At 41.0% G+C, this 25,153-nt stretch overlaps 1 protein-coding gene across 5 annotated transcripts in view; it reads right to left on the minus strand.

The window, feature by feature from the left end:
* Window positions 1-25,153, minus strand: part of IFTAP (intraflagellar transport associated protein) — a 115,019-nt gene that overhangs the window by 83,736 nt on the left and 6,130 nt on the right. For all 5 annotated transcript variants that reach the window (XM_061998194.1, XM_061998193.1, XM_061998192.1 and 2 more), the window contains 4 exons: window positions 18,623-18,775; window positions 6,101-6,258; window positions 4,598-4,669; window positions 3,594-3,648 (listed from right to left, as the gene is read on the minus strand). In XM_061998194.1, coding sequence (XP_061854178.1) covers window positions 3,594-3,648; window positions 4,598-4,669; window positions 6,101-6,258; window positions 18,623-18,725 — 388 coding nt within the window. In that variant the 5' untranslated portion in view covers window positions 18,726-18,775. The remainder of the gene's footprint in view (window positions 1-3,593; window positions 3,649-4,597; window positions 4,670-6,100; window positions 6,259-18,622; window positions 18,776-25,153) is intronic.

The following is a 25,153-nucleotide window of genomic DNA, read 5'->3' on the forward strand; positions in this document are numbered from 1 at the left end:
TCTCCTCTGATTCTCAGGCTTCAGGTTGTGAGCCCCAAAGAGCTGCCTAGTGTGAAACCATCTCAAGGCAGAGTTAAGTGGGTTGCAGAGACTGGAAGAGGGGGGAAAAAAAGAGATTGACCACTTGTGGGGAGCCCCACGATAAAAAAAAATCCACATAATTTAACTCCTAATCTCATTTCTCAACTTGATTTTTCTGCAAAAAATATAATTTCTTTTCTGCAAAATATAATTTCTTCTATTTATATTAGAGAAAATAACAGATATTTATATAATTTGCCTAAGGAATTATTTAAATAATCAAATCCTTGGCCTGAGCTTCAAAGTAACTGAATCACTTGGCTTCATCCTCAACCTCTGTGGGGTTACACAGAACTGGGACCTTGAAATGACAAGTGCACAGTACCTCAGGGCTCCAAGGTGGGTTAGGATGAGACTCTGATGTCCTGTGCAGCCCCACCCAGACATTTAATTGTTCCTCTTTTAATTTTCCCTTGTTTTTAAAAATGTGCACACTCAAAGTCTCCAGACATGCTCTTTATATGCTTTGTGTTTTACACAAACATTGCCTATTACTACCTATCTTCCAAGCCTTGAGGCAAGTGATTTGTCTCCGGCCCTGGAAAGGAATTCTGTTGGTCCTAGGCATTCTCCATCCCTCCCTGGAGAAAGCCTGATCACCTCTATTGTTGCCTTAAGCTACTTACAGTTACAGATTAAATTCAGTGAGAAAGAGTGATTAAACAGTCCACCATACACACATTGCCTCTACAGGAGGCATTAAGCGATGGTTTAGGGCAGCAATTTCACTGTGCCAATCCTGGTTTACTGTGCCAAAGTCCCACAATGCAAAGCATTGCTCTGCTTTCAGGCTTTCAGCCCAGTGCTGTCTAATGAAAACAGCTACAATCAATTCGCATACTGGCCAAATCTATGGGCTGCTTTTCTGTTGTTTTTGTAAGAAGCAGCTGTATTCATTCACACCTTGAAAGACATTGGACCTAAGAATATAAGTAGGGGGGAAAAAAAAGAAAAAGCCCTGCTATAACGATTCTTCCAGGACACCTTCCAAAAAGCACTGGTTTAGGGATGTTTTAACACCTATTTTCTATCATGCTTTTCACACTGTCAGCTCTGAGCCACCTCCCTGTAAGTGTGAACACTTAACTGTGTTAATGTATAGTTGCTAACTCAGCTAACTGAGCTGCCCTTTAAAGGCACATGGAGTAAGGAGATAATGAAGGGTTGCCACTAACAAGTTGAGATAAAAGCTTGTTGTAATTATACTGGGAAGCTATGATATTTTTTCACTTCATGTCCTAGCTTGTTTTGCCAATCTGAAGTCTTGAGTGTATCATTTGTTCTGACACACACGTGTTAGCATTTAAAAAGGCCAGCAACTGAATGTCTTTCACATCTGTGTCACACTTTGCTTAACCTACAAACTTCAGAATTTATCCTTTATTAAGGTGGCCAACAAGGACATTATTTTATATCACTGTATTGTTACAAACAATATAAGTCATACCACATCATATTTTAATTTGCACTGTGACACTATGGTTTCTACAGGTGTACCTTGCTTATTATGAAGCCCATCAACTGGATTTTGACAGGTAAGACAGATATCAAACTATAAGCCGTACTTTCTGCACTTAGGCATCAAGGGGAAATTTTTCATGTTGACTCAACACCTATTTCCACTGAAGCAGCCCTGGGCAAGACCCGGGCTGTGGGTTTCCCAGATGCAAATTCAGAGGCTGTTCACTTTCCTTACAGAGTTTAGAAGGGATAATTAGCTTCTGGCTACACAGTGTTTTGCTGTTATAAAACACAATCTGAATGCTTAGTACTGTTAGTGAGCACTGTTGATTGCTTAGGGGTTGATATAGCTTCTTCCTGCACAGAGGCAATCTGTGCAGGGGGTATGTGCAGGGAGAGCTGCCTTGTGGGAAGAGCTGATGAGAGAAGAGACCTAAAGGCAACTCCAGTGTCATGTAGAAAGCTAGTAGTTAACATACTGATAACCTACAGCAGTAGAGACAATGTAATGTTTATTATTTTTATAATCACCAATAAAAGCACTAACTGAAAGGTTTTCCAGTGTGGTTTGCATAAAGTGCTATGCAGACAGAAGCAGATGATCATGTTTGTAATTCTCCCCTTGTTCAAATGTAGTATGGTTTACTAGGTGCTTCTAGATGTTACGTGAATGCACACAGACAAACACACAGAAAGGCCTGAAAGGCCTGGAGAGAGACAAGGTCTGGCATGTTCCAGAAAGTGGCAAGCTATATCCCAAAGCTTGGGAAGAGCTTTTCTTCCCGCACTGCCCTACTTGGTATTTCAGTGTTGGGCTTACTTCTCATCATCCACTCTGGGGCCTGTTTTAAACTAGAGATATCTAATAATACTAGGCACTAGACACAGACAATCTCATTTCACCGTGATACACATGAAATGTGGTTTTAGGCTTCCACCAGTAAGCCTCAGACTTTCATAGGTATTACCAGAATTTAGGACATGAGCACAGAACAATGTTCTACAAAGGAGAAAATGGGCACAGATGAACACCACACTCTAAAGAAATCTTTGATGTCTGTATGTGATTCAGGACTGCTGTCTTACTCCCTCCTTCCTGAAATGCCTAGGCCAGAGAAAGAGTATTTGCTGTAAACCTGCCTTATGTTGGTTTATTATTTTCTTGTGAGTTACAGACAAGCTCCAAATATTAATCAACTGAGACTAATATTAATCAATATTAATCAGTCTCTAAGCTCACTGACTTCGTAGGAATTCTGCACATACAGAAAAGAGAGACTAATCAAATCTTTAATGGATCAGATAGACTAATCATATAGCAATACGCAAGGAACCAAGCACAAAAGTCCTGCCCTGTAACAGCTTTCTTAGGCAAATCCTTTATCTGTATGGCTTGGTTTCTTTGTGCAGACACAGGTATAGATGAGAAAATAAATTTAACCACTAATTCCAGTAGTAATAAAGACCACACAAGTATCTGTGATAGACAGTAACTACAGACACTAGGTTTCTGTTTCCTTTTAAGAGGTGGGAGAGTTAAAACTATTATAGATGCACGGAACAGTTCAACACAGCTTAAAATGCTCGTAAATGGAATTCCTAAATAACTTCACTATGAATTCAAAACTAGTCTTATCCATCTTAGGCCTAGGATTAAATCATTTTACTGGGTAAGGACACCATTTTCATGAAATGTTTCCACTTTATAGAACTCTCTCCTAGAAACTATGTTACTTTGTGGAAAAACTTGTGTTTTCCAAATAATTTCAATACAAAACAGAAGTGCAGAAAAGTGTGGGAATGTTGCTGCCATTCTGAAAAATCTTGAAAAAAAACCCCACCTGCTCACCAGAACACAAAGTAATAAATATTCCTTATGATTTATTATCTCATTACCTCTGAGAGTGAGGAAACGTGTAATTTGCAGAATTTTCTAGTAACAAAAGGACTGAGGAAAAACATTTTTAGAGGACTCATAGAATCAATGTCAATACACTTGCATCCAAAGACAGATAAAGCTAGTGAATATGCAGGGGGAGGGGGGAACCTACCACTGTATGTCTCTTCATCTGTGTCTGGGTCTTCCAAATCTAAGCACTTGTCCACCTGCCATTGAAACACCACATGGGAAAACAGATTAAAATGTATTCATTCCATTCTTTATAGTACAATCTAGAGCAAAGCAAAAGAGCACTACATTGTCTGCTTCATCTTCTCCATTCTCCCCAGCATTTTTCCAAGAAAGCACATGAATTTTCTTTGAAACGTGTAACCCAAAGGAAATACTTCTACGCACAGGCAAGGAATTGCTGCCAAAACTGCTATGAATCAACTAGGGTGATGGGAAAGAAGCTCAAGCTGTACAGCAGGTTTTTCAGGAACTTAGTGGGAAGATGGAGAAGTAAAATATTTTCATCAGAAAAAGACACATGCTACATTACTGTGCAATTTTGCAAGCTCACATCATATGGCACAGAGACAATACGTGCTGCAGGCAAAGCAGAGCTCCGTCTCCTCTATTTTGATACCAATGGTGAACCAAACGGGAAATAAACAGCTAAGAATTGTTTTATTATTATTTCATCTGGGACATTCCACAAGTGTTTTTTTTCAGGCTAATGTTCATTGAAAACAGTCTAAACTACTTAAAACTACCTCAAGAAAAGACATTTTATATTTCAGGTAGCACTCTGAAGGGACACACAGGGTGAGGGTGAAAGGCCTTTCCCAGCCCATGCGCAGACAGTGTTACCATACAGGATTTACTGTATGCCCTAGGTAGTCTTCTATGTTTCCAGGAAGCAATTAGACATGCTCTTAGATAATTTTTCCCAACCTCATTTGACAATCAACAATCATATAACCTTTAGACTTTAAAAGTATACGCTCATTAACATTTGAAGAAATTTTAGATGGTGATGCTCTAATCCTCCTTTCCCACAGATCGGGAAGAAACACACCAACAAAATGCAAGGACTTTGTAAATGAATAAAGCAAAATTCCATCTTGTTCTGCTCATAGTCCCCACTTTGAAGAAAATCAAAGAAAATCTCACCTTCACTCTTTCAGACAGACTGAGATAATTTCCATCAGAGCCACCAGCTTTCCAGTTCTCATTCCTCACTGGCTGTACAGAGATAGGCAGAAGTACTTACATGCATGAAACAGACCTAAAATCACAGCCAAAGTTCCTACTCATTTACACATATATGTCCTTTACATTGCATTTTTTTTTAAACAAAAAGTTAATGCAGTGCTCCTGAGAACAGAACATAAGCAGGTAATCCCCTGAAATCCTATACAGGACCTATACAGGCTGAATCGATTAGAACAAAAGTGCAAGTAATCATAATATGCCTAAAAAGAAGCATTTAGAACGGCAGCATTGTTTGCAGTAGCAGTTTTTTCCTCTCTTTCCTCAGGGCAGGCTTAAAAGTTACGGTGCCCAACTTACTGCATTACAGCCTCCTCCTTCTACTACAGCAGCAATTTTTCTGATGCATTCTATTATTACTGTGTATGTTTCATAAGCTGTTAATACGACAAAAAGGTGCAGCCGTGCCTGCAACTTTTTTTCAGTGGCAACAAAGACAAGTTTGAAGATGTTCCACTAAGTATAATGGCCGTTGGACATTGCTTTATGGGGCAGAAAGCCAATTCAAAGAAAGAGACTCAAAGGCAGTCTATCCCAATGAGGTAGATATATTCCTCATGAGAAAAAACAATCCTTGCTAGTATTTTCACACAATCAACTGACACAATGTGATTGTTTTAAAAGCCTTGCTTGATTCCACCTCAAAGGCATGTGGTAGTAGGGAGGAAAACAACAGGTCGTGCTCTTTGACTGAGGCCTGACAGGCCCACAGTTTGACAGCACTTGTGTGTTGCTCTGAGTACTACACAAAATGACCCGCTACTTTCTTTTTAATAAAAGGTTTAATGAAGGGAATTTCTGAGAACAGGCTAGATCACAGCTTAGTTATTTGTTATTCAGGCAGGAGGGCTGAAACTCATAACAAGCAGACTCAGATTTCCATCTCACTCTTTCCAGATGATATCTGCTGTTTTCCCATCCCTACACATTAAATCTCTCATCTCATACATTTCAGAAGATTAAAAATGCCTCTGGCTTGCCTACTGTTTACTTTAGGTAGTTGAAGCAATCCAGCTTCAGTAACACAGAACTTGGTACTTGCTAAAATCCCCAAGAAACAAAATAAATCTGTGCATGTTGGCACCCACGCTCTCAAGTTATTCTCTTCTTTTTGCCAGCCTCTACTGTGAACTGCAGTCTTCAGTGAGGACATTACAAAGGTCCTCGCAGGGTGCCTCAGTTATTAGTCAGGCTATGGTAGCTCTTCAGCAGAGCAAATGCCACTGCCAAACGTGATCCCTGCAGGTGCCTCTGTAAGCATTACACAGTGAGGCAGTATTTAAAATATTTGCCTTGGATGGGATAAATGCCACTAGTCTTTAACATTTGGACAGTGTATCTCCCCATTATTTTCATCTGTTTGAATGTGGTACTTGTCCACAAGGACAAATGTTAACTCATTACCTTGTTCTCATTTGGCATCTGCAGTGGTAGAGACACCCACGCTTCTTTACTTCTTCCAGGTGAACCATCGTGTTTAGTTCTGCATGATAATTCAGAAGCAGAAAATGTTTTGCTTAAGGAGTCCACTTTACTTCCTGGAATTGTCTTCCCCTCTTCCTCTGCAAGGAGAGTCACACCAGGTCAGATAACATAATGCACTGCCTGAGGAAAATGGGAATTTCGTTACAGCTAATATTGGCTATTTTACACATTCACTTTTCCTGTCATGCTCAGAGGTTCCATGTGCATCACATACAGCATAAAAGCCAACATGGAGTTTGAACTTCAAGTGCACAGAGTACCATGTGTTCCTCAGTACTGAAGAACTCATTGTCCCAAAAGCTTATGTGATATACAGAAAACTTGATAAAATAACCCAAGAGCTGAAAATACCCCCAAAAAAGCAAGACAGTAACTAAGGTTACATCTTGGTTTTTATTTAATTTTTTTTTTTTTTAAATGCTCTCTGAATTGTGCACAAAATGGTAAGTAAAATTTGTGCCCATGCCTTCATCTGGCACTGCAAACACTAGCACAGATGAAGAATCTCTTCTTTGCAACACCACTATACACCCTACAGCAACTACACGCACTCAGCAGAGATATTTTGGGTGTATATTTTTAGAATTAAAACCAGCAAAAAAACCCTCATTCCCCAACACAAACACTCTCCCTCCCAATAATTACATGTCTAGTTTTAAAAGCCCACAGCTGTGCTTACATGGGATCTGTGCCCACAAAATCACCTGGTATCTGAAGCAGCTCAAGTGCACGTGTTGCTCACTGATGGAGTACTGGGTGGGAAAATGTGGCAAGTCAATATTTCTTTATCAGGCCTAGACAAACAGCAGTAGGCAATGATATTTAATTGCCAGAAGTTTAGGTCCTGAGATTAAAAGATTAATTACAGATGTTCAAGCAGGGTTTTTTCCCTTAGGGGATTCCTCTAGTCTTGAAAGACAAACTGGAAAAAAACATTTTGCCAGTGCATTGACAGATGTTTATTTTGTACATCAATAGTGGCTAATTGGACCCTCACTGAAAACAGGGAAGTATGCAGAAACAGGATTGCACCTTTCAATGATAGCTTGTGCCATCTTTCAGACCTTTAACAACTCCTTGGACAACACAGGCAAAGTTAAGACATCTATTAGTGCTTCTGACTGTCTTACCAGCCAAATCCACAGGGCACAGGGCAGCTAGCAGAATTAGGATACAAATAGGTGGTCATCAAATGAGACCTCAACAGTACAGGCTGGATCTAAGAGCTGATTACAGCTCTTAGCACGTGAATGGAAGCATGGATTTACGAACTCATGCTCAATAGTTTCTTTCCTACAACAATGCAAAAATATACTAATTGTGGCCAAAATAAAAATGCAGGACTTTTTATATTTTAAGAGTCCCATTGTCAAATATAGGGCTGCTATAGGACAATCAGTTGAAATGAACTCTACACCACATGTCCTCAATGAAAAATAAATGCTCATTTATTGGTTTTCATTTGTAAAATCTATTTTGTAACAATAAGGAACACTGCAGTGTATTTCTAAAACATAATTATATGTTACAGGCATTGAAGTAATTCTTGTGGAGAGTTTTAATGATATCCTTGGGGTTACTGCATCGAGCCATCTGCCAATGAGTTATTAATCCCCAGGGACAGTTCTGTGCTGCAGTTACTATGACACACAGAGAGGGCTGCCAGCCTGGGCAGAACCTGAAGTCTACACTCGTAAGAGTCAAGGTTCATAGGAAGTAAATTGCACCAGACCAGAGCAATCTAGCAAAATGATTTTAACACTCTGACCACAGAGGGATCCTCTGAGTAATTCCTAAATCTCAGGTCCCTTGATAGAACATCTGGCTTCTCCCTGCTTTTTTAGCAAGCACTTTCCCAAAACAATATCTGGAAATAGCAGTACATATAGGCAATCTCTTCTTCCCACACACCCTCTTTTTCAAGCCATGGAAATGAAGCAGTTTTACACAAGAAACTTTCTTTTTAATTCTTGACAGGTAAAATGGTCACCCCCTATTTAAAGATCATAGAATCACAGAATGGTAAGGGTTGGAAAGGACCTCTAAAGATCATCTAGGTCTATCTCCCTGCTAGAGTAGGCCCGCCTGCTTGAAGATACTCCTTCTGTCACCCTACTTGACAGGAGGAACTAGATGACCAGCTGAAAAGCCTTCAGTCTTTTGGTACTGTAATACAACATGGTCTTCCTGTTTTGTACTGAGGACTGACAAGTTTTATATTAAAGGCTGATACGCCACAAAAGGATATTAATGTACTTTAGGGTATGTGTCAAATTACAAATTGTGTACAAATTAGCAAATTATGTAGCCAAACACGTGCAGGGACCCAAACATGGACTGAGTACCCAGAACCCACATCAGGAGCCTTTATGTACCAGAAGTCAGACAAAGCTTCTGGAAGCCATACACTCTGCTCAGCCAGATCAACAGCAAGACAAAAGATGCCATTGTCTGGAATGATCAGCAATATAATTCATACAGCTGACAGGCTCTGAATAAACATGGTATCCCTGCACAAGCCCTTGCTTATCTTGGATACCACTGTGGTCACTCTGCTAGGATATAAATCACATCACCCTTCTCTAAAATACAGGTTCTGCATTCTCCAAATTATTATCTTAAGAATATCATTTTCAGCACCAAAAGACCTGTGACACATAGTTGGGACACTTATAATTAGTACATATGAGTTGACAAACTTATTTTATTAGGTTATGTCTTTTCTGGACAGCTGAGCTGTTGTCACAGTTAGAAATGTTAGATAAAATGAGCTAATAAGAAATCAAGTGCATTCATAGCCTTTATGTGCCATTTATTAACCTCAGACTACAGCTGGAAGCACTGTCCCCTTTCCAAAAGAGATCAGTCAGAACCTGCTGTCAGAAACTTTTTACTGGTTAAGACCAATTGGGTTATAGAACATTAAAGATCACACTTGATGAAACATTCCCAACTGCAGTGTGATACTAGATTCATGACTGCAAGTGAAGAAAAAATGAGAAGGAAAAGACGAAAGTCCAAGCAAGCCAAAGCATCGGGTTGTAAAATGCACTCTGCACACACAACATCAGATATGCAGCCCTCTGCATAACAAGGCTACACCAAGGAACTTGGAGGAGGGGAGGAGAAGCAAACACTAAGCTGCTCAGTCTCAAGCACATCCACTCGAGCCCAGTCAGATCCACCTTCAGATGTCCAAAGTAACTGCTGATACCTCTAGTTTCTCAGTGCAGGCATCACAGAACTGGCTCTCTTGAAGCACTAACAGTCATGATCTTAAAAAACATTATTAAAAACAACACACATAAATTGTTCTAAATTGAAAGAAAAAACAATCTGCAGGGAAACAGTGCAGCTCTATTGCTTTGTCAGTGCTCTGAATTTCAACCATTTCTGTCCTTATTGGAAGGATCACATTTGAGGCAGCAAGAGGATCGCTCTACCTTCCCTTTAAGTGATAACTGACTCATTATTCATAGGTACAGTTCTCAACCTGCCAAGACTCAGATGTGTAACACTGGCCTGTACAGCATGTGACAAAAGTCCAAAATGAGGGATACAAACACAATACAAAGAAGGAGGCTGAAATGATGGAAAGATTCGCATATTCAGTCTGCAGGCAGTTTTTCAGTCTTGCCTTTTAGAAATTCCACTGTCAGTACCTTAACAATGAAATAACATGCCAGCTTAAGTCTCTGGAAAAGTAAATCTGAGTCTCTCAAGAGCAGTATCCATCATAATTGTGTGTCACTGAAAAGTATGTTGCAGACTTCAGTAACGTATTTCCATCAGAAACTATATTCCAGCTTGATAAATTTTTTTCTCTTCCACTATCTATCCTTTATGTTGCTTAAAATTCTCTTTGTCTTCCAATTTGGAAGGGAATCTTTTGAAATTGTCCACTGATCACCCACATATTTCAAAGAATAATGGAGTCACTTATCACAAAGCCAGAGAAGAGAGCTACCAGGATTATCAAGAAAAAACCTTCCTATCAGTAAAATCTTTTAAATGAAATAGTAGGCCCAGAAGAATGATAAAAGTCTCACGGTCTGAAACATTTCAAAGCCAGACTGGATAGAGCAATCAATAACAAATCCTAGAGAACTTGTCTTGGAAACATACATCAGACAAAACAATACAAACTACCGGGTATTTCCCACCTTTTGTCGATTGAATTCATTCCAAACCTCAAAATTGGGTGAGAATGAGGAACATGCCCCTTTAACTATAAAATAAAAATACATATAGAGCAAACATGCCCCTTTAACTATAAAATAAAAATACATATAGAGCAAAGCTACTATTTTAAGTCCCAATTTACTTTTTTGTCCTCAAAATGCTGGACTGGGGGCCAGGGGAAGGCCTCAGAATCCCTTAAACACCTTCCAAGTTATGCTTTGATGGGAAACCTAGGATCCAAATAATACAGTGACTTTGTGCAGGACTCCTGAACAAAAAATTGCTTCACTCATAGTAGTCTGATAACTGCCTTGCAAAGAAGTCCAGAGGACAAATGTCATGTTGCTTCTCTATCTCCATTCTTCAAAAGCATCATCAGCCAACAGCCATCATTTTAAAGAAGAACAAACCCCATCACTTAAATGTTTCCATAAAACCCCGCTTCAGGGTATTCCCAAGGAGACAGATCTGTTTGCAACTATGGAAACCATCGCATGGTGCCAAGTTCATTTACCCTAAACGCTAAGCTGAATGGCGAAAAACAAATCTCAAGGCAAAAAATCCCACTTGTTGGGAAGATAATTTTTGAAGTCTTCCATTTCTTCTATTTCTTTTTGATCATTCAATCAAACCAGCTTCTGGATTCTCCACAGCAACCCAATAACAACTGGTAGCCTCCTTCTGTGTATATATTGCCTGGCTGAGAAAAGAACAAAGCTATGTAGTATACAAAACCTGCTCTGATTCACATTCTCAGTGCTTGCACAAAGTCCACAGATACCATACAGTAAGCACCTGGAGGATTTCAGTATTGGGGTCCTGTATGCCTGCATGTAAGAGCAATCCAGGTGTGATTCAGGTACCTAAACTTCATTATGTTGTGCTGATTTCAGAGCCCGTGGCCATCCTGCGAAGCCTCCTGCTACCACACAAAAAGGCAGTGGATAGCCCACAGATACTGTACTGTATCTGCCAACTCTCAGTCTGAATTGCCTATCCCCAAGCTATCTGAAGCCCTAAAGACTCATTCCAATCTTACTCATCCAAAACCCTCACTAATTTTGACCACACAGATTTTACAGAGGCTCAAAATAAGAACTCTTCTGTCAAAGTGACTTGATCTATACAGCAGAGAAAACAGCAATTTACTTGCCCAAGCATGCAAATTAGTATTTGTAACACAGCTGGAAAGTCCAATATGTCAAACGTTGTAGTCTTCCCTTTCTGTACTTTACCTCTGATTAACATTTCTGCTGCTGAATCCCCCTCCTTCACTGCAGTGTTTCCCCACTGTAAGTTGCTGATACCTATGGAATTCTTTGGTCTTTAAACCAGCACATAGGTTCAGCTGCTGCAGCCTTTTCCCCTAAGGCCTTTTATCTTACTCTGATTAAATGATAAATAATTAGTAAAAAGAATTGTTTAACCTTTTTTTCCTCCCCTCAAGAAAGGACAACTTTTAGTCTATCCCTAATGTGGGTTTGATTCTTTACTCAGTAATGCCAGTTTCCTACAGGAATTTCTGCACACCATGTTCTCAGACAGGATAAACACATACTCCATGGACATGAGCAACTAACCTCAGTGGGACAATTTCCACACTTAAAAGGGTAAACTTTTAAGTCCCAGTTACTACATTTGACTGCCAATTTTTTATACTTCCCTTACTGTAGTACTTTTGAAAACCTGACAGGAAAGGACTTTATTTTGTATTTGCTCCTTCAGGGAAAAGATGAATGTCTGTCACTGTCAGGTGTATTTCAGCCCTTCTCAGACACCTGCTTTAGCCTTATGTACAGCAAACACTTCTCCAAAACTAACTGAGCTCTTAATTTTCAAAAGTTTAACTGTTCCTTCACTGTATCAATATCTCTCTATTTCTCCTTAACCTACACATTCTGGTTTTACGTAGTGTTTATGTGTATCTGTGTTTCTGTTGTGCTTTAGACAGTGTCAGTGTCAGAAAAGGGGCAGTATTTCCTGTTTACACCACACTCACTCCAGCTGATCGTTTAAAAATATGTACTGTTCTTTCCATGGTCCAACAGTGCTTCTCTATTTCAATACTATAATGCACTCAGTTAAACAAGGCAAATGTGCTCTGCTCTTTTATTTACCTGCTTCTGCAGAGGGGTGGACTAGATGATTTCTAAAGGTTCCTTCCAACCCTACCATGTTGATTCTGTGATTTCAGCAGCCTGAATGAGCAAAATCCGGCTGCTTCCAACAGATGATGATGAAAAATCACCTTTAAAAAATTCAGAAATCTTATAGTAGATTCTCAGCTGACACTAAGAAGCACAGTCCTACTAAGGGAGCTACACCTCTCTACCAGGCATCTAGTGGTATTTACCTCTACCAATGTCATGGTTTAGAAAGGAGCCACTTTCGCTTGGTAACAGGGGGAGGGGGCTGCAGTGCAGATCTGGTAAAGAGTTCTTGGATTTTCCCCCAGTTCTTGAGTTCAAACCCACCTCCAGCTCGTCTGGGCCAATCTGGCACCTCTGCCATCACTATTTAGGGACGGGAATTTGAAGTGCTTGGGAGGAGGTGTAAGAGGGGTACAAGATGGAGGCAACCACATGGACCCCACAGTCAGAGAAGGAGGAAGGAAGGAGGAGCACCAGACCAGAGACCCCTCTGCAACCCATGGTGAGAACACAGGCTGTGCCCCTGCAACCCATGGAGGGCAATGGCAGGACTGAGAGGCACCAGCAACTCCGTGTGAGTGCACCTGGACAGGCAAGAGACTGTGTGAGGAGGTGGCCATGGCACAGGCCATGCTGGAGCCTGGGGGACGCAGAGCAGACCCACATGAGAGGCAGAGAGGAGCTGCAGCCTTGGGGATGAACACACATGGGCGCAGCCTGTGCAGAGCTGCTGGCTGTGAGGTACTCCGCAGACTTGCAGGGAGGACTGGTGCGGAGCCCAGCTGCCCTGAGAAGAGACAAATAGCAGAAACCATCAGGAATTGACTGACTGAAACCCCCATTCCCTGCCCCCCTGGGTTGTTCAGAGGGGGAAGAGAAAAAGACACCGGGATCAGGGCTCCGAGCTCAGGAAGAGGAGAGGGGTGGGGAGAAGGTGGTCTTAAAGGACTGGTTGTGCTCTTCATCAGTGTACCACTCTGTGTTGTTTTATTTTGGTTATGTTTTGGGGTTTTATGGTTATGCTTTAGTTGGTGTTGGATTAAATTATTTTCTCTTTTCTTCCCCAAGCCGAGTAGCCTGGTCTGTTTTGTCCTGAACCTTAGGTGGCAATTAAGCCCTCCCTGCCCTTTAGGAATTCTCAAGTCTGCGGTACTTGAATCTAATCTTTTGTCCCTGGATGGGCCTAAAGGACTACAATCAAGCAATGCCAACATCCTAGATCAGAATTCTAGTTCGAACAATAAAGTGTTTAGGTCATGCAGGCAAAAAACAGCAAAAACAGGCATAGGCTGTAAAACTGATAGGGTTTTGCAATTAGAATTTGAGTGCATATCAGGGTGTAAAACCTGGAAGACTTTTTCCAAAAATGTATAAAATGTGGGCCTGCTTCCAATAGCCTCAGAAAATCCACACTGTCTTTGGCAGGATGAAGGCAGCCTTGTATTTTGGAAATTGTGTTTGAGGAATGGCTTAGGAAGTTTTAAATTAAACAGTAACTAATGGTAGAATATTAGTTCAGTGTATGGGAACTCCACACTTCTTTCTGAGCTTGGGATACACTAAGCCACAGTTTGAACTTTAGCTAAAAGAAACAACGTATTTGAGTGTATTACTTAAACATTCAACATTGAGTGTTACACTCAATGTTTTTTGGTTTTTGTTTCTTGCAGTCAAAGCAACCACAGATACGCTTAAATTCATCCTCAGCACAGGGAAATTATATTAAATACACATGCTGAGAGCTCTTTAAATGAGGAGATACACTGATAAATCAGGATTTGCATTCCAGCGGAATTCAGCACTTGCAGGTAAGCAGATAAGCACTGTAAGAAACAAGTGAATTGTCCATCATTGAAAGCATCTGACATGTCCACACAAAGTATTCCTTTCTTAACAAATAATATCATAAAAAGGTTACAGCAGGTGGGAACAAACCGATAAAATGTCAGAGACACCAAGAGTTTCAAAAGAGGCTCGTTATAATTAAGGCATCTTCAAAAGGCCTGATTTTATTTTATTTTAAAGGCAAACACCTACTTTCTTGAAATTAGGCATTTCTCTGTGATTTTACACTAGAGACAAAAAAGCACATACTGCTATAAAAACTTCAGCACTAAACTGGAAGTGAGGTCACTGGATTTCTGTTTCTAATCGTCCTGGTGAGACACTATAGGGCTCTGACCTCTGACTTTCTTCGTCATGTGTTGTTTCCACACATGGCACAGAGGGCTCCCTCAGCTCCCTGCAGTGCCAGAACACCGGGCCAGCAGCTGCACTTGCACTTGGCAGCCTTGGATGCCTTCCAGGGCAAGGTGGTGAGTGACAGCAAGATTTTCTTCTGTGGTTACTGCTTTTTACAGTCCTACAGAATTCAGCCACGGCCAATATGTTGCTATAGGATGGAATCCATATCAAAGCATCAGTGACAACATTACTAAATAGTTCCCTTTTCTACCTTCTAGGAAATCCCTGACTTAGACAACAAGAAGAAAATATGTTGGTTTTTCTGCCTGAAACAATCTTTAGAAACTATGTAGCAATAATGGAATCATAGAATTGCTCTTAGGAAAGCACTATTGTTCAAGGGCTGACGAAGGTGCAGGAGCCCAAGTGCCTCTGTCCTTAAGTGGTGCTGCCTGTGAGCCACTGTGCAAACAAACTCATTTCCCATCTTTATGCCTTTTTTGGGTTTTTTTCCTGTCTATTTGATGGAGATGGAGTACTTTGCATAGAAAACACCACAGAGATCTAAGGACAACAAATACCCATCCACCAGATCAGCTATTACTACTTCAAACAAAATCTATAATGTTTGCATCCCTCTGTCTGGATTTTTCCTATGTTTAGGGGCTCTGTGCTGAATGAGGGTTCTACAGTGATAGCTACGAAATTTATGATCAATAGAAAATTGCACATTTTTTCTCCCAACCAATTCTTTCCAATGATCCAGCAAAACACATCAATAAAAAGCTCTGAATTGACGCTGTTTCCCCATTTCATGCCCTGTTTAAGTTCCCTGGGGATGACAGATTAATTTAATTAGTTTTATTGACTGTCTAGTTGCTTTTATTGGCAAATCCACTCATAGGAAGAAGGCTGCAAATTTCTCTGGGGGTTAGCATTGTCCTACTGGTCTATTTTTAAAATTGACGTGAATTTACTGTCATTTCCTATATGGTTTGCTGCTACGCTTTCTGCTGTTAAGGCTGGCATTTGTAAAGTGCCTCCACTGACACTTATATGGGAAGTTTGAAGTTGTTTTTTCTAAACGTGGTCAACGAAAAAAGGAAGCAGACAGCAACCAACAAATGGACTGTGAACTAAACACACCACTCAGCTTTCCCTGGGGAATGCAATTAATCTAATTGCAAGGCAGGCACTGGCTCTTGCCTGCCACCTGGAAGCAGAGAAGTGGTCAGCCACCTTCCAACTTCCTCCACTCGACAGCTTGCTCGGCTCAGAAGCATCAAAACAACAGCACCGAGACTATGAAGTACATATCCAAGGCTCAGCTTCCTTAGAGATGGGTCTGATCAAAGCTCTCAGATTTCAAGGCACTGACAGGCAGCGCGAGGTATATGAAATACAGCAAAATTAACAGCAGGAATGCACTGGTTTTAATCCCAGTCGTCAAATGCCCAGGGCCATGGAAAAAGTAGGATTTCAAGCTTGGGTTTGGATAAGAATTTTACTCATGGCAGCTGACTGATTCAGGATCCCATATTGTTATAAGCAGGAGAGGAGAAATTTAAAATCCAGATGAAAAAAATTGAAACTTGGACCTTTTTCGGGGGGTTGAATATTTTGTAGGAGGTCAAAGGAGATATTTCACCTTCCAGTGAATTTCCCAGTCCTCCTCTGAGTTTAGAAAAATGAGAAGATGCTACCTTCTAATTTTAGACATCACAGTCCTCTCCAGATTCCAAACACACTCCCTAAGATTTGAAAGAGCCTCTGTCCTGTGTGGCAATTTTTTTAAAAGTGGGGATTGGGTCTATTTCCATGACATTTTGTCTAAAGTTGTTCCAGGGAGTGTTTTATATGAAGAGACCACCTATTGACCACATCTATAGATCTACTCATCTGTCATGGAATCCAACTCTTCTGAGGCTTCTTCAACTGAAGAGTCAAGAAATCATTCTTAAGTTTTTTTCTCTGGACTCCAAACAGCATGGAGGAGTTGTACAACCTCAAAGCAACTGCCAGCTGGCTGTTTCATTATCAGATTGTTTTTATATTCAAAGCTAAAAGAATAAACAAACAAAACTAAAAATTCAACAAGTGAAAATCACATTACATAAATATTGTAGCCAGTGAAATCAGCAGAATCCAAACAGTTACATGTGTGTCTTCTGTTCCCAATGTTGTGACAATCAAAAATGTATCAGATGGTCAAGTTTGTCCAGGAACTGTTTTTTTCCAAAGCTCCTATACATGTACATACCCACACACCTGAATGGGCTTAGTGTTACTGTTATTTCTTCTCCCCTTGTGCTGTCCTATTAAACCGCCCTTATCACAAGCTTTTACCTTCTTCCAGTTCTCCTCCCCATCCCAGCACGGGGCTCGGCCTGAATCATGACACAGGACAAATCCAGAGAGGTGATCTGAAAATGCTTAGATTTTTCTTGACAGTAACCGCAAATATATCCCCACAGGAAATATATGAGCTTGTACACACGGTGAGAATGTCTGGAGCCTATTAGCACATAAGCTCATTAAGCTATCACCATTGGTTTAAAGAAAAAAAATAAGCCAAATAACTGTTTTTTCAAATGCAAAATCAAGCAAGACAGAATGTGATATTTTTTAAAGTATTTTGCACTGTTCTGCTCAAGTGCCTTGTGCTTTAAGTGGAATTTTTGCAGGTCATTAGTTTATAATGCAAACCAGCACCTCTGGGTATTTTTAAAGGAAAATGAAGGTGGGAGGAAAACAAGCTGAGCCATTTTGTTTATACCAGCACAGGAAACTGCATTTCTAAGCATTTGATTCAGCTGAAGCTCTACCTTTTACACAGTTTTAGTGGCAGATGCTATAGTGACAGTGAAAGTGACTGAAACACACGCTGAGGCTTTTTGCAAGTAGCATCATGAGATGCAGCATGCTTCTAAGATAGGAGCTATCCCCAGTGTATCAATCATACATAAAGAAGACCAGAACCTAATTTTCAATCCTCTTATCTCATCCCCCAGTGTCTCCTTTCTCTTCTATTTTTTATTGAGAGGAGAGACAGAAGGTTGCCATGAGATTATTTCCGTGGCAGCTTCAACTCCCCCACTGGTTTTCTGCTCGGTGCCTGTGACTGTCACTTAGTTCTGCCTGAAGGACAAGGACAGGACAGGCTTCTGAGTGCCAATCAATGGAGCACGACACATGCTGTAATTGAAAAATACAGTGCTTCTGCAATAATGTGAGGACATCATTTTTAGTGCAAAGCTGTGCTAAAGAGAATTTTGAGTGAATAATGGGTAGCTCACATTTATTTTTACAGCACCTGACTCAACAGATAAACCTGAGGTACAGAATTTGGATACAGATCTGAACTGACTGTAAATCAGTAATGCTCAGACCAAGGTTAAGCCCCACCTTTTATTTCATCTGCAGAGCATGAGACCTTGTCAGCCTAGTTACCCTAATCTGATGTCCTGATGTGCCTTCCTCCAAAATGATTGTTAGCTTGGCACATGGGGCAGCATAGCACAGCAAGCTCAAGTTGAGAAACCTGCGAAAGTATCCACGTTGCACAGCCCTAATCTTAGGCTATCTCATACTATCAAGTCTTTCCTTAGGCTACTCCTCTTTTATGGAAACTTTTGTGGCAGAACAGTGCAGGACCTACTTAGGAAAAGCCAATCCTTCCAAGCAGTGCATGCTCCCCCACCTCTCTAAGATGTGGCTGAGGGCCTGCAGAGACCAACCTGGGAACCACATCTAGGAAAGGTGTCCTTAGGGATCCCACCACTCACAGAAGACACAGAAGCATCACAAGGATTTGCCTGAGGTCATAACACAAGTGAGCAGCAGAATGACACTCTATGCTACTGACTCTCTTTTCACCTTCCCTTCTGACTGTGAGTTCAAAGAGGGGATTTGGGAAGTTACATACCTTTCAAATGATAAGTGAATGTATTCAGAAACTCCTCGTATGACTGCTCATGGCTATTAATAAATTGATCAAGGATGCTGTTGTTTAACAGCTGTTCTCCCATGGTCCAAACCTTGACAGCTGAACGGGTCTATCTGCTTTAGTAGGCTGCTTCTGCAACAGAAAGAAAAAGATGTGTATCTGTAGGCAGGAAACTAATTAACTGAAGCATCCCTAATTCACACAGAGCAGCAGCAGAATATCAAATTTTTCTTCTTTCTTTGTGAAGTTCTGATCTTTTCCATGAGACTTTAAACATTTTCCCTAAAACTCAAGTGGACATGGCAATTTTGGGTGCCAAGGGAAAGACTGTCCATCTGTGCCTGAAGTTTATGTCCTTGGGTAACATGAGCCATAGAAGTGCCAGCCTCTCTTGGTGCTGCTCATTCCCCCTCATTTTAAGTTGCTGAGGGGGAATGAACAACCTCTGCCTTCTTAGCAGAAAGAGTGACTCCACTCACAAGAGTGTTGGATTGAACAACAGGGACACCTGCACATTCAGACCTTGGCCTGAACCCACCATTCCACAGGTGCACCACTCACTGTGGAGGGCGGGCATGGTGACGTGTGTGTGTTTGTACAGAACTGGGCAGCTGTGTGTGTGTGTGTGTGTGTGTTGGAAGGGACCTTTAGAGATCATCTAGTCCAACCCCCCTGCTGAAGGAGGGTCACCTAGATCAGGTCGCATAGGAACATGTCCAGGCGGGTCTTGAAGACCTCCAAGGAAGGAGACTCCACAAATCCTCTGGGCAGCTTGTGCCAGGGCTCCCTCACCTGAACAGTGAAATAGTTTTTTCTTATATTTAAATGGAACTTTTTGTGTTCCAGCTTCACCCCATTACCTCTTGTCCTATCACTGGATACAATAGAAAAAAGGGATGCCTCAACCTCCTGACACCCACCATTTAGATATTTGTAAACATTAATAAGATCTCCCCTCAGCCTCCTCTTTTCTAGACTAAACAGCCCCAGTTGCCTCAGCCTTTCCTTGCATGAAAGATGTTCCAGTCCCCTGATCATCTTGGTGGCCCTGCGCTGGACTCTCTCCAGAAGTTCTCTGTCCCTCTTGAGCTGAGGAGCCCAGAACTGGACACAAGACTCCACGATGAGGCCTCACCAAGACAGAGGAGATGGGGAGAAGAACCTCCCTTGACCTGCTGGCCACAGTCTTCTTGATGCACATCCCAGAATGCCATTGGCCTTCTTGGCCACAAGGGCACATTGCTGGCTCATCTTTAGCTTACTATCGATCAGGACTCCCAGGTCTCTCTCTGCAGAGCTGCTCTTCAGCAGGTCGACCCCCAGCCTGTACTGGTGCAATTGTTAACTGGTACAGTCAACAATATTGCTAACTTCTAATACACGTAGGACCAGACTACTAGAAGCAGATGTGGACAACCTGTCCACACAGGTGAGGACATTGTCTCACATGATGGCAACTTAACTAAAGAATGGAAATGATTGTTCTGTTTACAGAAACAGGACAAAGATGCAAGAATTCGTTATACACTAAGTGCTTGATTTTCATGTGTTCCCATGTTTCTTCTCTTGATCTACCATAGCATTAAGAAGTAGCTTTTGGGAATGAAAGCTTAATTCTTCAGCAAAACTTCAAATCAACTTCAATAAGGAAAGGCTGCCAACCTGATTTTAAAGTGAAATAAGATCAAACAAGAATTGTTCCAAGCCCGGCAGGACAATAAAGCATGATTTCTAATGTAAAACTCTAATTTGGTTGGATTGCCAGCTTGTAAAGAAGACTAATGTTCTGAAGATATAAAAACAAGTGCACACCCACAGGACCTCAACTTTAAGTTTTCTAACATTTTACAAAAACCAAACCAGTATTAATCTCTCTGTGGACTGAGCAAGTGGAATATAATTTACTCGGCTCTCAGAGTGGTTTATGCAAATGACAGTGGTTTCAGAGGGAAGCAATGCCTTCTATTCCTCATCATTGCTCAGTTATTACAGTCATTATTTGAGGTAGATTTCATTAGATGGAAAACTGCAGTGATTTGTAAGGCCAGTGTCAAAGAAAAATATATATGTATATTTAATCAAGGAAATGGTAATAGCCTTTTGTTTTCTCTTTGGCATCTGGCATCTAGGATCTCCAAGTTCTTTATAAACTCTAATGAAATAAACTTCGTAACAGTCCCATGAGACAGAGCAAACAAATATTACTCTCACTAACAGATGAAAAAACTAAGTCACCAAGAGTTTAACTGACTTCTAAACAGATCAGAGGAGAGTTGACAGTAAAGCTTTAGATTTCTTTACTCTAAAATGCTCTAGGAAGCCAGAAAATTGATAAGCAATTTCGGGGAACAGTTTTATCCTTAACCAACCTGAATGGCAGCTTTTGCAGTGAATTTCACATTCCATAGCCACTGGAGCGTCAGCCTGAGATTAAGCACTCAGACTAGGTGTTACCAAAACACTCATTTCCTACTCTCTTGGGAAATACTCTCTCAATTCCTACAGACCTTGGGAAACTTCACTTAAGATTTTAACATCATCTACTGGTTAAACCCTAGAGGAGGAACAGTGCAACAACATTTTGAACTGACAGCAGGCTTTTGACTCCTTACAGTTGGGTAACAGAGTGTTGAATTCAATTTGATCAAGTTTCAGTCTAACTAAGGTTGCGAAATCCTGCACATCAGCCTCAGGAAAAAGCAAGCACTGGATGCTGTTAAAATATACTCTAAAATTCAGTACCTGAAATCTCCCGACATGTAGAGATTAGAGAGTTATCGCTAAAGGTTTTAAACATAGGCATGACTGAGCCCATATATTTTCATCTAGCATGCCCTTCAACATATGTGCACTGGGAGAAGCATCATCAAAACAGCATTACTTCAAAAAGCAGAAAAAATTCCCTGGATAGTCCAAGCATGGAATCTCAAGACTAACAGCTTTTTTCTTCACCAGAAAGGGCTCAAATTTGTATGCAATTCATATGTGTATAAATCCACAGTAGCCAATATAGTTATTAAAGGCAACGATATATGAGACCTGCTATCAACTATGTCAAAGGTATTCATCTTGGGTTAGGAAAATAAAATCACTTCTAATTCATAGGCCACATTTCCTTATTTATTCAGAAAAAAACAAAAATCTCTAAGAATGTATTTTGGAGCATGAGTTCACTAAATTATCCATATTTTAATAAATCCTAAATTGAAAAAGAAGGGAGAAATCCCCATTTGTCACTTTTGCATCCATCTTCCATTGCTTTTTATAGAAACTTCACAGTTCTGCTTCAAAAATCTAAAGCAAGACCACAGAAGGCACAGTCTGACACAGACCAAATATTTCCTTGCGCAGCTGTTATTTATGTCTACAGAGTCATCTCCTAATGGAGAGGAAAAACCAAGTAGATCCTAATGAAAGCCTAGGTTGTGTCAGAACAAGAGAGAGGAGAGACATGCAGGTAGAACTACTCATCTCTTCCTGTTTTCAATGACTTGGAAGAGCTACAGGGAGCTAGTGCATCACTCTGAACGAAAGCAAGCACAGAGGATGGTATGTGGAGAACACCTACTATCTCTGAAACTGAACACAGGGAGAGGATGGATGGTACAACAGAATTGTTCTGAAATTTATCTCAACCTATCAAGGTTTTTTGAAATATTTTCCATTTCCATTCCGCTGCTGCTTCCCAGCTCCTTTACTCACAACCCTTAAGATTATGTGATTCTGTGACTGTAACATAAATGAACACCACACTGTGTCTGCTGCAGAGAAGCTCTGTAATGTGAACAGCTGAAACCAGGCTCACTAGAAGACTGTCACCTTTGCCAGGGAGCTAACCGGTAGATTCTACGTAAGCAGAAGGCTTCAGCAACCATCCAGTTCCCAGCCTCAAGGCAATGACTTCTTTCAGCTCTCATTAAAGAAACAAATGTCCATTAATGGACTGGAATTACTAAGTTTATGAACAATTACACCTCTGTGAAGGAAAAGACTGCCTTGTTCTGCTAGAGAGTAACTACTGCTGAAAACTAAAACTCTCCTTTTTCCCAAAAAGGCACCAAACTAAATTGGAGGTTTCAAGGAAAGTAAGGCAGGGATATCCCATCCCTTCCCTGTGCTGGATCTTTTGAGAGTCAAATTTCAGTAAGTAACGCATTCAAGCAACAACTATACTTTCTCCTTTTTGCCTTTCACTCCTGCTCATCCATCCAAATTACTGTAATGAGGTTTCTTGAGGCGATCATTCATTAAGCCTTGCTGATCATTAGCAGCTTGGGCAAAATCAATTTTATATCTCAAAACGCAGTCTTCTTCCCAGTAGTTTAAGCCAACCAAGAAATATCTGCATTGAATCACAGAGGTAGGTCAAGTGAGTATTAGCATGACTTCAATTAGGCAGTTACTAGTTCTATTACACAATACAGGCTTCCTGTACTATGCTGCATTTTGAGTGCTTTATTATGTTTCGTTTAAATATAATATAGGCAGTGAAAGAAAAATCAAGATTCTGAATTTGTAAATGGAAAGAGCAATAAGCTAATCCTCTCTACAAACTCACTAAAACCTTACACAATTTTCTTTTTCTGGGGAAAAAAAAAATCACTAGTATTTCTGGCATAAGTTGAATTTTTCACACTATGAATTTGCCCTCTCAACAATCATTCTCAATTTAAAAAAGGATATTCAGAAATATTATTTATAGATCACTCATAGGTTCATGGAAAACATCACTAGATAGACCTCAAGATTTTACAATCTCTGCAAAAATCAGACAGAACACCAATACATTAGTTTTCCATGTTAGACTCCGTTGCCACTGGACAATGCCTGATCTTTGTTCCCTACAGAGCTAGCACAGTAACTACACCTCTCACAACTCACTGTTTTCAAAGGAGTCTTTAATACTTCAGATCTAACCTCTCATCAAAGCAATCCTACTCTCTTCCAATCCATGAAACAGAACTAAGCGACAAGCATTTCTCTAACACCTCTCAGCCACAGGGGTTTTACACGTCAGGCTGCACTGAAGATCTTGCTTCTGGGGACTCTCTTGGCCTACATGTACCCCTCTATTTGTGTAACACCTGCTGGAGGAATCTGGCTCACACACAAAATGAGTGACCTGGGTCCTATACTGTTAGCAGCTAAACTCAATCTGAAGAGCAGGGACTAGTACTTCTGGAGGAAAAGTATTTGTTTTCCACTCCTTGTTGTGTTACTACCATTTACCACATTAGTGAGCCAAGGAGACTCTAGAGGAGAATGGATTTGCTAAAATATTATTAAAGCACCTCTGCAAAAAGAATCAGCCTGTATCGGGCTGCAGTCAGAATCCATTTAAGCCTATCTAAGTACTGACTGCTCCCAAAAATGCCACCACCACCCTCTGTCCCTCTTCATCCCTTGCTTTGTTATTCCAGTCCATCTCTTGGCCAGACAAAATAAACCAATATAAAACCTGAAACTAAACTGAACAAATGCATATGTCCTGTTTCAAACACACCTTCTCTGATGTGCCTCATGATGGTGAGTGCCTGCACAAGGAAACACTGGGAACATGAAGCAGGAGTGAGGGAAGGATGCAGGATTGGCCCTTTGACAGCCTCTCGTAGCTTTTTATGCAACCCTGAAATCCCAGCCGTATCAGAAACACCACTCCTCAACAGCCCAGAAGGCTGTGCTTCCTCCACACTGGCACAAGCAGATGTCATCAGAGCACTTGCACCCGCAATGCTGCTGGAGCTAGAGACTGGAATGTGGAGCATTAGCCTCCACGGAGCAGAGAGGCGTACAAAGCTGAACCCAGGTCTGTCCTTAATAGATGTTTGTTTTTAGCTATGGACTGTGGTCATTACCTAAACAAATATCCCCGGGCAGCAAGTGAAAGGAGAAATTGTGGGAATTCCTGTCCTGAGAACCACACAAAATCTTCTTAGCAGAGCAACACGGGAAGGTTACTCACTTTCCAGAAGGCAGTCAACTGTTTCCTTCTTGTCTAGACAGCTGCAAAGCCACAGTTGCAAAAGAAAGCTCTGCTGTCCTGCCCTACTTTTCTCCCTGCTCCCCCCACGAGAGACCCAGCAGCTGCAAGGAGCAGAGCTGGAGCAAAGCAGCACTACCGAGCGCTGCCCACAAGCAGGTGCAGGTCAACTGAACCACGGGAACCAAACAAAAGAAAAACCTTCAATCACAAAGGACAAAAACTTGCAGATGAACCTGCTTTCAGCATATCTCAATTCCACAGCATCTGCAACAGCTAATCCTGTTCAAATCACCTGGATGCTTGCCACTGCCTTCAGCAGGAGGTCTTAAGGGCACACACTTAACGCATCGGCAATCTCCATGGATGGGAGCTGCATCTGCTGGCCCAAGTGCATGACTGAGCCTCAGAGCCAACCTTTGCCATGGTCAAAACGAGGATCTGATGATCTTCCAACCTCAACAAGTCTGTGATTCTGTGAATGAGATCATCCTGGATTTGACAGTCAAAGCACTGCTGGATTCAATCAT

Source organism: Colius striatus, chromosome 6, assembly GCF_028858725.1.
Source record: "Colius striatus isolate bColStr4 chromosome 6, bColStr4.1.hap1, whole genome shotgun sequence".
Classification (NCBI taxonomy): Eukaryota; Metazoa; Chordata; class Aves; order Coliiformes; family Coliidae; genus Colius; species Colius striatus.